The 14,238-nt window shown below is 35.0% G+C and overlaps 1 protein-coding gene across 1 annotated transcript in view; it reads right to left on the bottom strand.

Moving 5' to 3' along the window:
* CSMD3 (CUB and Sushi multiple domains 3) overlaps nucleotides 1–14,238 on the bottom strand; it is a 1,469,335-nt gene that overhangs the window by 374,984 nt on the left and 1,080,113 nt on the right. Inside the window, exons 25-27 of the mRNA XM_061439111.1 lie at nucleotides 8,658–8,849; nucleotides 2,356–2,482; nucleotides 487–689 (exon numbers count right to left, since the gene is read on the bottom strand). Of these exons, the coding sequence (XP_061295095.1) occupies nucleotides 487–689; nucleotides 2,356–2,482; nucleotides 8,658–8,849 (522 nt within the window). The remainder of the gene's footprint in view (nucleotides 1–486; nucleotides 690–2,355; nucleotides 2,483–8,657; nucleotides 8,850–14,238) is intronic.

Below are 14,238 nucleotides of genomic sequence, written 5' to 3'. Positions count from 1 at the left end.
CCGGGTTCAATCCCTGGGTCGGGAAGATCCCCTGGAGAAGGAAATGGCAACCCACTCCAGTATTCTTGCCTGGAGAATCCCATGGACGAGGAGCCTGGTGGGTTACAGTCCACCGGTCACAAAGAGTCAGGCACGACTGAGCGACTTCACTTTCACTTTCACTCTACATATAAGTTAAATATGCAGGGTGACAATACACAACCTTAATACTCCTTTCTCATATTTGAACCAGATGGAGGAGCCTGGTGGGCTGCAGTCCATGGTTTATCTTAACTCCAGATGAATAAGAAGAAGAGAAATAAGAATATTTAAGATAATTAACAACACAACATTGTAAAGCAACTTTCCTCCAATTAAAAAATAAAATTTAAAAAATTAAGATAATTAAAATTTAAAAATGAAAGTTTTTGAGTAGTAAAGTAACAGAAGGATTTAAGTAACATTTCTATATTGTTTATTTAAGAAAAAAAAAAAAAAACAACTCACTTGAAAACTGAATTGCAAATCCAGATTTGCTGATATAAAAATCTGTGTCGAACTGAATGGTCACTACGTTGAGAGTGCTATGGATTCCTTCGGGAATCAGAGACCCACTGATTTCCTTTAAAAGCATCTCATTTTCAGGCGGACCATCCCAAACTCGGAGTATATCATGTGATGCTTCCGTATCAAAAGCAAGAAACTGTAGGCTGTAGGAGAACCATATATCTCTGATTATTTTAAACATGGGTCCAGTTTTAAATAAAGAATATAAAAGATCTTTGCTTATATTAGGTATTTCTTTTATTCTATCAAATAAAATGAATGCAAAATGTATATAAAAACTTAATGCATTTTTCTTCAACAGTATAGTTTTTTTAGAATATGATTAAATATATTATTATATCAATTCTGCAAATTATAAAAACTTTAGGTATACAGACCATCCCTGATTTATGATGATTCAATTTAGGAATTTTTGACTTTAACATGGTACAGAAGAGATATACATTTAGTAGAAACTGTACTATGAATTTTGATCTTTTCTCAGTTGTGATACTCTCTCATGACATTGGGCAGTGCCAGGGAACTAAGTTCCCAGTCAGTCACAAAATCACAAAAACAAGCTCCCAATACATTTACAACCATAATGCACTCATAAAACAGTTCTGTTTTTCATTTTCAGTATAGTATTCAATAACATTACATGAGATACTCAATACTTTATTATAAAATAGACCTCAGGTTAGATGATTTGCCCAACTGTAGACTAACGTAAACGCTCTGAGCATGTTTAGAGTAGGTGAGGGTGAGTGAGGATTTTTGGTAGATTAGTTATATGTATTTTCAGTTTATGACATTTTCGACTTATATTCAGTTTATCAGCATGTAACCCAATGAAGACCTACCTATACATTCTTTTCAGTGTTCATGACTTAAATGTGGCAATGACAGGTAACATTTAAGAGGAGCTCATATGTGTCATACACTGTGCAAAACGCATTACATCTATTTTCTTCCTTTAATTGTTATAATGATCCAGTGAAGCAGGAACAAGTTTGATCTCGATTTTACAAATGTGTCAAGTGGGATTCAGATTAAATAAGATTGCCCTAAGGGTGGCAGAGTCATGAATTGAACTCAAGTTATCTAATGCCATAGTATGTGTTACGGCCACTGTATCAATTTTTTAGTGTGTTTATCAGAATCAAAGATTTGCTCCACAAATGCAAAAACAGTTCACATTCAAAAAAGAAGTAAAAGGAAACCTCCTGAATGTGAAAATGGCCCCCCACCACAAAAATGCACATAAAAGAAAAAAAATGTTTCATATTAAATCTATTTTGCTTTAGTCTAGACAAAATTAATATCAAATTTTCTTGTGCCTAATCCAAAAGCTAGAAATCCAATTATATTAACAAACTCAACTCTCTTTACCTCTCTCTCTCTCTCTCTATCTATCTCACATCCATGTTTGATATGTGAATTGCCACCGTTTTAAATCTGGGTTACAATTTAGTATCAAAAATTCTTTAATTTTTAAAAATTTCAGAATTCTGTTGAATTTACAGTGTCTTAAGTCATAAAGAATTGAAAGAGTAGAACTCTCAAGCAGCAGGAAAAATTCTCATCTTTTGTGCCCTCTTATAACTGAAAAGTTTCTAAGGGGCTATATGAACCAATGCTGTGGCCTATGAATTAGTATGTCATGCTTATCAATACTTTCCCCTCCTATTTTATAATAGATAAAAACCATGTTTTTCTTTACCAATGGTAAAAAAAAGAAAAAAAGAAAAATCTTAATACTAATTGTATATAGGGTCTGATCAGGAAATTCAGATTCTGAGTCATTTTGAAAAGATAAAATTCATTTACCTGACAATGTTTCCTGGATCTACCTCAATCATCCACATGCAACGCAGATTATTGTCATATGGAAAGGGATAACCAGGAGATAAAATTCTTCCTGATGATTCTCCTTTAAAACGACCTCCACATTCAGCTAGAAAAAATTAATTCAATTTTAAGTCACAGTTTAATCTTTATAAACATATACAAATTTCTTGAGGATATATTTTTTCACCTGAAGGAAAATAAGGATTGATTTCTCCTTTTATTGAAAGTATATATGTGTATATGCTTTCTCAGATTAGGGTATTAATTAAAGCAAGAACACATTGTACAATAAAACAAGAATCTCAAGTTAGATCATATAAATGATAATATAATAAGCCAGTTAGGGAATTTTAAAAGTACACACTCAAAAGCTCTGAGTTTAGGCTACAAACTTTTTAAGATGTATGGCAAAATAATGTTAATATAACAAGGGGAAACAGATGGCAAGTTGCTCACTTATAGCTGGTTGTAGGCTAACTAATTCATCATCTTACTACCTTACCTCTAAGCTTTACTGCAGGTCCCTCAGGCCTTCTAAATTTCATTGTCCTCTTATTCCCCTTTCAATCACTCTAAACTCCTTTGCTTTTAACCTCCCCAAAGTCAAAGTGGCATTTTTATTAGATTTTACTTCGGTTAAAACTTGTTCCATTTTTGATTTAAAGTGGTCTCTAATTTTTATAAAATTCACCAAATTAAAAATGTAAACATCATCATGCAATACAACAAAAATATATAGCTTTGGGGGAATTCCCTCTCTATTTTAATAATATTTAATATATTGGGAAATCTGGAATGATTTTACATTGATAAGCAATAATCTAGAAAGAATCCTCTTGCTAGAGAAGAGAGAAATGAAGTAGTTTACTTAGTATATTACTCTACTTCTCTACATCCTAAAAACCATAAGGTTTTTTAATATATTTTGAAAGTTCTCCAAATTACTATACTACCAAAAAATAAAACTAAATCCAAGGTAGTTTACTTTTTGCTTATATATTTGAATATATTACTACATTTATTTTTCTTATTCTCTGAAGTGTTATTATCTTACTCAAATGCAGTGCTGAACTAAGCATCTTGAATTTTTGTTTTGTTTTGATTATAAGAACAAAGGTCAGAGACAAAGTTTCAGTACTTGGAAAAGACTGAATAACAACTGAATATCATGGTTAAAATTTGTAGGCTCTATTCATACAGATAAAATTGCTTCAAAGATTTTAGATGTTATATTTTAGTATAATATTAGGGTTATTTTTATGTGTCAACTTGGCCAAGTTGTAGTACCCAGTTATTTTATCAAACACTAGTCTAGGTGTTGCTATTTATAGACCTGGTTAACATCTATAATCAGCTGACTTTACCCTTGATAATGTGGGTACCCTTCATCCAATCAGTTGGAAGCCCTTAACAATGAAAACTGAGTTTTCTGGAAAAGAAGATTTTCCCTCAAGACTGCATCATTAATTCCTGCCCTAGTTTCCAGCCTTTTGATCTTCCCTATGGATTAACTCTGGTACTTTGGCCACTTCATGTGAAGAGTTGACTCATTGGAAAAGACTCTGATGCTGGGAGGGATTGGGGGCAGGAGGAGAAGGGGACGACAGAGGATGAGATGGCTGGATGGCATCACTGACTCGATGGACGTGAGTCTCAGTGAACTCCGGGAGTTGGTGTTGGACAGGGAGGCCTGGCGTGCTGCGATTCATGGGGTCGCAGAGAGTCGGACATGACTGAGAGACTGATCTGATCTGATCTGATCTGATGGGTTTTGAACTTGTCAGTCCCCACAACTGCATGAGTTAATTCCTCAATATAAATAAATACATTTCTTGATAGATGATAGCTAAATAGATCACATATAGATCTACTGACTCTCTTTATTTGGCGAACCCTGACTGATATACACACCTATAGAGGACTAAGCAAGTTTATTTTGTATTGTAACATTAGTTTAATTTAATTTATGATAATAAATTTGTTATTTTTAAAATAAATAAAATATATATAGTTAAGAAGTTACCATCACTTACTGTGGTTTTTCTCATTTTGTAACAAGAACTTTGTTGGACAACCTAGAATGCTGTAACTGTAATAATTCATTTTTCATCATTTTTAATGATTTATTCACTATTATTGACCTATTTCTGAGGAGAACAAATTTGATACTTCATTCTGCCAGACTTGTCCTTTTTATACAATCCATGAGGTTCTCATGGCAAGTATACTGGGGTAGTTTGCCATTCTCTCCTCCAGTGGATCCCATTTGGTCAGAACTAGCTGCTATGACCCAACAGTCTTGAGTAGCCCTATACAGCGTGGCTCATAGCTTCATTAGCCTATGCAAGGACCTTTGTCATGACAAGACAGTGATCAATGAAGGGACTACTACGATGTTGTGGTCAGTTATTCTAGAGCCAGACATTCTAGAGTGTGAAGTCAAGTGGGCATTAGGAAGCACTGCTGTTAATAAATGGGGTTCCAGTAGAGCTATTCAAAACCCTAAAGGATGATACCCTTAAGGTGATGCATTCAATATGTCAGCAATTGTGGAACCAAACAGAGGCCACAGGACTGGAAAAGGTCAATTCTCATCCCAGTTCCCAAGAAGGTAGTACTAAAGAATGTGTGCTAAAGAATGTGCTAACCGTTGGACAATTGTACTCATCTACCATTCTAGTAAGGTCATGCTTAATATCTTGCTTGCTAGGCTTCAGCATTATGCAAACCAGGAAATTCCAGTTGTCCAAGCTGGGTTTAGACAAGGAAGAGGAACCAGAGATCAAATTGCCAACATTCACTGTATCATAAAGAAAGCAAGGGGATTCCAGAAAAACATCTATCTTTGTCTCATTGACTACACTAAAGCCTTTGACTGTGTGGATCATAACAAACTGTGGAAAGCCCTTAAAGAGGTGGGGATACCAGACCATCTTACTTGTTTCTAGAGAAACCTGTATGCAGGTCAAGAAATAACAGTTAGAACCCTGAATGGAACAAATTGTTGGTTCAAGACTGAGAAAGGAGTACAACAGGGCTGTCTGCTGTCCCCCTATTGATTTAACCTATATGCTGAACATATCATGAGAAATGCCAGGCTAGATAAGTTACAAGCTAGAGTCCAGATAAGCAGGAAAAACATCAATAACCTCAGATACGAGGGTGATACCATTTTTACGGTAAGCTCTGGGAGATGGTGAAGGACAGGGAAGCCTCGCGTGCTGCATGTAGTCCATGGGGTGGCAAAGAGTCAGACATGACTGAGCAATTGAATAACAACATTCTAATGGCAGGAAGCAAAGAGGAACTAAAGAACCTCTTATTGAGGGTGAAGGAGGACAGTGAAAGAGCTGGCTGAACACTAAAGATAAACAAACTAAGATCATGGCATCCAGTCCCATTACTTCATGGCAGATAGAAGGGGAAAAGGTGAAAGTAGTGACAGATTTCATCTTCTTGGACTCTAAAATCACTGCGGATGGGGACTGCAGCCATGAAATCAGAATATGATTGCTTCTCAGCAGGAAAGCTATGACAAACTTAGTGTGTTGAAAAGTGCAGACATTACTCTGATGACAAAGGTCTGTATAGTCAAGGCTATGATCTTCCTATTAGTCAAGTATGGTTGTGAGAGCTGAACTGTAAAGAAGGCAAAGCACCAAAGAATTGAAGCCTTCAAACTGTGGTGCTGGAGAAGATTCCTGAAAGTGCCTTGGAGAGCAATGAGATCAAACCAGCCAATCTTAAGGGAAATCAACCCTGAATACTCATTGGAAGGACTCATGCTGAAGCTGAAGCTCCAATATTTTATTTTGGTCATCTGATTCGAACAGTTGACTCATTTGAAAAGTATCTGATGCTGGGAAAGATTGAGTGCAGTAGGTGAAGAGGGCATCAGAGGATGAGATGACTGTATTGAATCACCGATGCAATGAACACGAACTTGGGCAAAATTCGGGAGATGGCATGGGACAGAGGCCTGGCATGCTGCAGTCCATGGGGTCACAGGGAGTTGGACATAACTGGGTGACTGAACAAAAACAAGAATCTGCCAGATTAATTTTGAGCAACTCCAAGAACTGGAGCTTTGGGAACTGTTTTTATATTGAATTTAAACATAACTCTTTCTTTCTCCATATTTCTTTGTTACAAATATTACTTGGCTATTTGATTTCAAATAAAGCAGTGTGATATGCTATAACATTGGAGTTCATATTCTGTCAGAAGTCTTATGTTTACAGATAAAATTGAAGGTGTGCAGGTTAAATACCTCTGGCTATGGTGCCTAAAAAATAATTTTTGTTTGCTCAATGTATAAGCTACAGAAACATAATTACCTAGAAACACCCATATAATTAAGAAAAAGCTTCTTATTTGACCAAGGCAAAAATATAACCATAATAGATATTTAAGGTTAATAGGAATGGATAATTATGATTTTAGCCAAGTGGTAAAGCTGTTAATTATTGACAATAAAGAACACCATCTTAAATAGAATTTAACCTTCTATTGTCATGAAAATCATCAGCATGACACATTATGTGTCCAGCTGTTTTAAGCTTTTATTCCTGATCATCTATCTTTAAAAAAAAAAAAAAAAGGTTACCCTTCTCATAAAGGCTTGAGCAGTGGTATTACTAAATTTTGACTTGGTAGATTCATAAAGTGCATTGATTTGTTACAAAAATAATTAAATATTCTGATCCTAGATCAAATGTTCTTCTATTTGCATGAAGTTTTCCAGAAAATGAAAATGTCTTCAGCTTGATTCAATATACAAGGAAAATATATATTTTTTAATGTATTAGTTTGTGATTTTAATTTTACTGACAACATAACAAGCCAGTATTTTTAAGTTTATAGTTTTGTTTGAAATCCTTTTGAAATCCTTAATGAGTTTCTGAATATATTTGATATTCACAGCAAAGAATATCTTCAGAGAGAATGAATCAGTGTACATTTTTCTCAGAACCAATGCCAGCAGGTTGATTGTTGGTCATATTCTAGAATCCTAAGCTTTGTCAATTTAGGTTGATTGTTATTTTACATTTATCCTCATAATCTATCCAAAATTCAGGTGCATCTGAAAGGAAAGCAGTATAATTGCATTTTGGTTGGATAAAAGAATGTTTGCTTTCTGCTCATCAATGTTTTAACAAACCAACAGAAGTCTCATGTCATCAAAAACACTGCAATTAGTTGCAAGACCTCTAATAACTAGAATTTCATTTCTTTCCTATTTGAAGTCTATCAAGTTTTGTGAATATTCCTGTGTTGACTATATCAATTAACAAACATTAAAATATATCTCAAAATGTTCAGGTCTCCAAATTCATAAACCTGTATACATTAAACATGTGGAATTTTTTCAATATGAATTATACCTTAATAAATCATTTTTAAAAATTAAGTCAATTTTATCCATATGAGCCTGACACAGAATCAATTTGTGCCACCACAACTGCCATTAAATAAGAATCATTAAAGAAACTTGTTTGCTCCCTATTGAGGACTTTGTGTTTTGTTTAACTGTTTGTTTTTGTTTTTGTTTTCCTTTTGTTGTCCTAGTAATCCACCCAGCCTGGCACCTATATTCGGACCAAAAGAAAAAAAGCAGAGGTCTTTATCAACGTTTTTCTATCCACCCTCTTTCTCACACATGCCCAGTTATTTGTGAATTGATTTATGGGATGGTAGTAATAAAATTCTTCTCCAGCTATATAAAGGAGAGAAAAATGATCATTCTATAATTTCACGTAGGCAATATATCTTATATGACTAACTTTCACATGGCTTTTCGTATTGAAATTCATTTAATTATGTCATGATACATACAATAAAGAAAACATATACACTTTCTTAGTTTTTCAAAAGGTATGTATATAAAGTCTTTGAAGTTATTGAGAGTATTTAGCTTTTTTAATCTGCCTTTATACCAGCATAAGCATTAATTTTGTATATTAATACAAATCTGGTCAATGAGATTCAATAAATGTGTATGATTAAGAGTTTCAACATATTTTGTAGCGAGTTAAATTTTATATCAAGATAGGATAAATATAATGACTTTCATATGAACTATTTTTTGCCCAAAAAGAGAAGGTACTCACTGATTATGAAAAGAACCCTCTGACTTACCACAAATTTGAGCTATGTATTCATTAACTTTTTGATTAAGGTATGAGTTGGGTGTGGACAGATGAAATAACTTGAAAAGGTACAGTATATTTTGATAACACTTCCATAGACATATTGCATGAAAACCTAAAACAGTATCCTACCAATACAGGATGGCAGAGGATAGTCCCATGCCCTTCTCTCCCCTGTCATGCACTTGAGAAGGCTGCTTCCATGGAGAGTGTAGCCTGGATTGCATCCGTAAATGATAGTGCTACCAGCAAAATGCCCTTGGTCGCTGATTTTGTATCCAAATTGTGGAATGCCAGGATCCTCACAATGTGAAAGTTCAAAACCTATGAGAAGAATATAAATTTATTAAAGACAAAATTTAACAGAAGGATTTAAAACTGCACAAATCATCCCTTTTATTGTTTTTAATATGATTACATACTTTTTCCTGTTTTATTACTTAAAATATTTAATTTTGATAGCATACAGCCACCAGAGAGAGTTTTTTTTTTTCCCCAAAAAACTAAAATTTGTTGTATTATTCAAATTTAGCAATGATACCCCATGGTCTCTGTGACTGTATCATAACGTGTTATAGTACTAACATTCTTGCCTGCTTCAAGTGATTTGCAACTAATAGATTCTGACCAATGTAACTATTAGGATCAAATCATGAAAAGTTTAAAATTCATATGAAATATGTGAAACCACAACTGTTCAGGTAACAAATACATCCAATGCAAACATAACTTTAGATTGCTTTACTTATACAGTCTTGGAAGAAAATGAAATAGACATATTTAAAAAAACTAGCAAGAGTTATATAACCCAGTAATCAGTCTGAAGACCTCTGAATGTTTATATTCTGCCTTCAGAATACACAATTCTCAAAATTTCTCACAAGAAAAAAAAATGTAGTTCATAAAAATACATATTTTTGATTTCTGAAGAGTTGGGGCTTTCCACATGACTTTAGCTGGAAGCTTGTGATTGAGAAGATATGTTTATATGAGTAGTGAGATAACTCCAAAGAGATTAAGGTACCTCTGGAGGGGATCTATGTTTACATCTTAAGGAAGAATGAGACCCAGGACTTTACAGAAATCTCTAAATTATAAAAACTGGAGACACAGGAGGTTAATCTGACTGTTGAAACCCTAAATGTACATTACTAAGGTTAGAATAAAAACAGAATTATTTCCATCCCATTTCCAAAGAGCAAAAGTTTTCCTTCCTCCTTTCAGGAGAGGAGAGAGAGATAACTCTCTCAAGCACAACAAGTCCATTTTTCCTTATTCCCTGTCCCTGGTCACGTGGTAAGTTTTTCCATCTGATTTTCATTGTGTTACCACAGAGGTAAGGACTAGGTCAAAGGGATGCTGACATACTTATTACTATTATTATATTTAATTCATCAATTCTATCACTTAAATAATAATTAATCTCTTTAGATCCAGTACACCTAGTGTGCCTATTCAGAATAAAATTAATAAAGGTGAATATTAAAAATGAAACATTCATAGCACAATTTGCTCCTAAGATCCTGAAAGAACTAGAAAAGGGTACTTCAGAAGGTAAATCAAATATGACACTAGTTACAAAAATCTAAATCTTCTAGCTATAGAATTCTGTACCTAGTGTTTTATAAATTCTATAAATGTAAGTTAAATGATGGGCTTCCCTTGTGACAAAATGGCAAATAATTTGCCTGCCAGTGCGGGAGACACAGGTTTGATCCCTGAGTCAGGAAGATCTTCTGGAGAAGAAAACGACAACCCACTCCAGTATCCTTGCCTGGTAAATCCCATGGACAGAGGAGCCTGGCAAGGCCACAGTCCATGGGGTCACAAAAGAGTCAGACTTGACTTTAGCCACTAAACAATAACAACAACAAGATAAATTATATAATGATATAATGTGACAAAGATAATTAACTGCTTGTTATTGTTCAGTCACTAAGTCATGTCCAACTCTCTGCGATCCCATGGTTTGCAGTGTGCCAGCTTTCCTTGTCCGTCATTATTTCCCAACTAGATGTTAAATTATATCAGTTATAACTTCTGATACTAGAGGACTGTGATAAAATTCTAGATAGCTTCATGGATGAGGGAAATCTATGATTTTAAGACAAATAATATAGGAGAAGAGAATGACTTTTGTGCAACTTAAATCATATGATAATCAAAAAGAGATCTCTTTTTTTGTGGGCATAGATCCTTGACCAAATTAATCTAAATTTGAACTAGAAAGCAAAAAAGCATGTATTAGCTCACTGATGACAAGTCATTAATTTGTAGTACCGACTTCCTAGTGTCAAAACAAGCATACATTTACCAGAAATGTACAGCTAAAAGTATCAAATTTATACTTTAATTTCTGTATGCTGAGGGCTACCTTAGCTCTTGGAGAACATAAGGAGCCTCCTCTTGGTCTCTTTGAAAGGTTCTTCATCTTTCCTTCCTCTGTCAACCAATAGAACTATTTCACATATCTTCATTAATTTACAATCATTTATTTTCTTTTTTTCTTATAGATTGGACTTATTTCACTTTTTTCTCTTTCCCACAAAGCCTTCACAGCACAAAATCTGGCACATAACAAATGTTCAATAATGTTCATGAATGAATGTGTTTCTCAGGGCAGTTATCTCTAAGCGACATCTGAAAAATAAGCTAAAGTAATTTTGATGAAAAACTGAAATTTATGATAGAGTTAAAAAAAAACTGCAGGAAATTCCTGTATGGATTAATCTGTGGCAACCTCATTTGGGTGGAAATATGTTAAAATAAGGCAAATACCAACAGCTTCAAACAGAGTCATACAAGAGGTCGGAGGTTGCTGAGCAAGTCAGTCTTGCAATAACAGAAGTAGAAACAGTAGAAGTAGTAACAAAATTTTAGGACATATTTTGTATGACTCTGCATAGTAAAGAGTACATTTAAAATATCTCTGCTCAAAAGTAACAAGCTTGAATTCCTTCTACCAGACATAATATTCAGTTTATTATTCAAGATTCAGCCACTTTTGAGTTTTACCACGTATCATTTATCAAAATAAAAATGGAAATCAAGCTCTCTTTTCAAGGTTTATTACCAAATTCATCCTCCTTTAATTTGAATGTTCTGTAAATGTGGTTGGCAATTGCTGGTGATGAGGTATAATGGAGACACTCTCTGCAAATTAAGATAATTTATAATACTTTGCATTGTACATGAAAATGCACAGGGACAATAGTATGTAAGCTACAAAGCACAACACAATTTAGTCCAATTTGGTGGAATTATTGTTGCTTATTCATAAATATTCAGAAGTGCCTTATCTTTATGGAAACATTCAGCTGCCAGTCTTTTCACTGAAAAGCTCAAATACATGAAACTGACAATTAAATAAAGATGTGTATGAAAAACCACATATTCTTAAATATTCACCATTCCTTGTGAAATTTGATACTGTGATGAAATTAAAACTTCTGGAGCAAAAATGAACTGAAAATTCTCATTTATCTAAATCTTTTTGACTTGCTGAATAACTTAAACTGAGTTCTAATTTCCTTCCTGCCATCATAAAGCAGAAATCTTCTTTAAAGATTCCTAACATTTAAAAATTACTATTTGATATCTACAAGAGAAGAGAAAGATAAAATACCTTCATCATCTGGTTCTATTGATAGCTGCTTCAGATTAATAGTAATATTAGTTCAGATTACTTTTCAGATTAATATTTATACTAATTGATTCATATTCACATTAATATTGTTATTCATAAATAATGCTCAGTTCACTTCAGTCAGTTCAGTTCAGTTGCTCAGTCATGTGACTCTTTGCAACCCCATGGACTGCAGCACACCAGGCTTCCCTGTCCATCACCAATTCCCAGAGTTTACTCAAACTCATGTCCATTGCATTGGTGATACCATTCAACCATCTCATCCTCTGTCATCCCCTTCTCCTCCCACCTTCAATCTTTCCCATCATCAGGGTCTTTTCAAATGAGTCGGTTCTTTGCATCAGATGGCCAAAGTATTGGAGTTTCAGCTTCAGCATCAGTCCTTCCAAAGAATATTCAGAACTGATTTCTTTTAGGATTGACTGGTTTGATTTCCTTAAAGTCCAAGGGACTCTCAAGAGCCGTCTCCTACACCACAGTTCAAAAGCATAAATTCTTCAGTGCTCAGCTTTCTTTATAGTCCAACTCTCACATCCATACACAACTTCTGGAAGAACCATAGCTTTGACTAGACGGACTTTTGTTGGTTAAGTAATGTCTCTGCTTTATAACATGCTGTCTAGGTTGTTCATAGCTTTTTTTTTCCAAGGAGCAAGCGTCTTTTAATTTCATGGCTGCAGTCACAATCTACAGTGATTTTGGAGCCCCCCAAAATAAAGTCTGTCACTGTTTCCATTGTTTCCCAAACTATTTGCCATGAAGTAATTGGACCAGATGTCATGATCTTAGTCTAATGTTAAGTAACTTAAAACTCCATTTATGTTTGGTTCTAATTCCTTTCTAGTCTTTCTCTACTGAGAACTAGCAAATATTCTGAATTAGTATATTATTTTTACATATAATTTACATGTTTTTGTTGTTGTTTTGTCTCCAAGTCACATCCAACTCTTTGTGACCCCATGGATTGTAGTCTGCCAGGGTCCTCAGTCTATGGCATTTCCCAGGCAAGCATACTGGAGTGGCTTGCCATTGCCTTCATCTCCTGCATTGGCAGGTGGATTCTTTACCACTGCGCCACCAGGAAAGTCCAATTTATATTTTAAAACATCTGTATTTCAATGAACAATATACAGTATGGTTTGTAAGCATTTACACATTTTATAAATTATGTAATTAAAATAACATTCTTCTGAGGCTTTTTTTGTGTGTGTGTGCAGCATTGTGTTTTTACTGTTATATTTACACACACATATACTTACACATACAGTTTACTCATTTTAACTACCAGTGATATTCCATTGGATGTATACCCTAAAATTGATTTACTTGTTCTCCAGCTGGTGGGTATCTGTATTGCTATATTGCTTACATTATTCACTGTTTAAAAATGCTACACTTCCACGTCCTCATTTGAACATATGCAAGTGTTTCTATGGGTTATGTATCATGCAGGGATTCAAAGATCAATTTGAATCAGTCCTAATGAGGTGGATGAAACTGGAGCCTATTATGCAGAGTGAAGTAAGCCAGAAGAAAAAACACCAATACAGTATACTGCTGCTAAGTCGCTTCAGTTGTGTCCGACTCTGTGCAACCCCATAGATGGCAGCCCACCAGGCTCCGAGATCCCTGGGATTCTCCAGGCAAGAACACTGGAGTGGGTTTCCATTTCTTTCTCCAATGCATGAAAGTGAAAAGTAAAAGTGAAGTCGCTCAGTCGTGTCCGACTCGTCGCAACCCCATGGACTGCAGCCTACCAGGCTCCTCTGTCCATAGGATTTTCCAGGCAAGAGTACTGGAGTGGGTTGCCATTGCCTTCTCCTATACAGTATGCTGCTGCTGCTGCTACTGCATCACTTCAGTCGTGTCCGACTCTGTGCGACCCCATAGATGGCAGCCCACCAGGAGGATTCCTGGTCCCTGGGATTGTCCAGGCAAGAACACTGGAGTGGGCTGCCATTTCCTTCTCCATTGCATGAAAGTGAAAAGTGAAATTGAAGTCACTCAGTCGTGTCCAACTCTAGTGACCCCATGGACTGCAGCCTACTAGGCTCCTCCGTCCATGGG

The sequence above is a fragment of the Bos javanicus genome, chromosome 14 (genome assembly GCF_032452875.1).
Source record: "Bos javanicus breed banteng chromosome 14, ARS-OSU_banteng_1.0, whole genome shotgun sequence".
NCBI lineage: Eukaryota > Metazoa > Chordata > Mammalia > Artiodactyla > Bovidae > Bos > Bos javanicus.
This window is presented reverse-complemented; position numbering and strand designations above follow the sequence as displayed.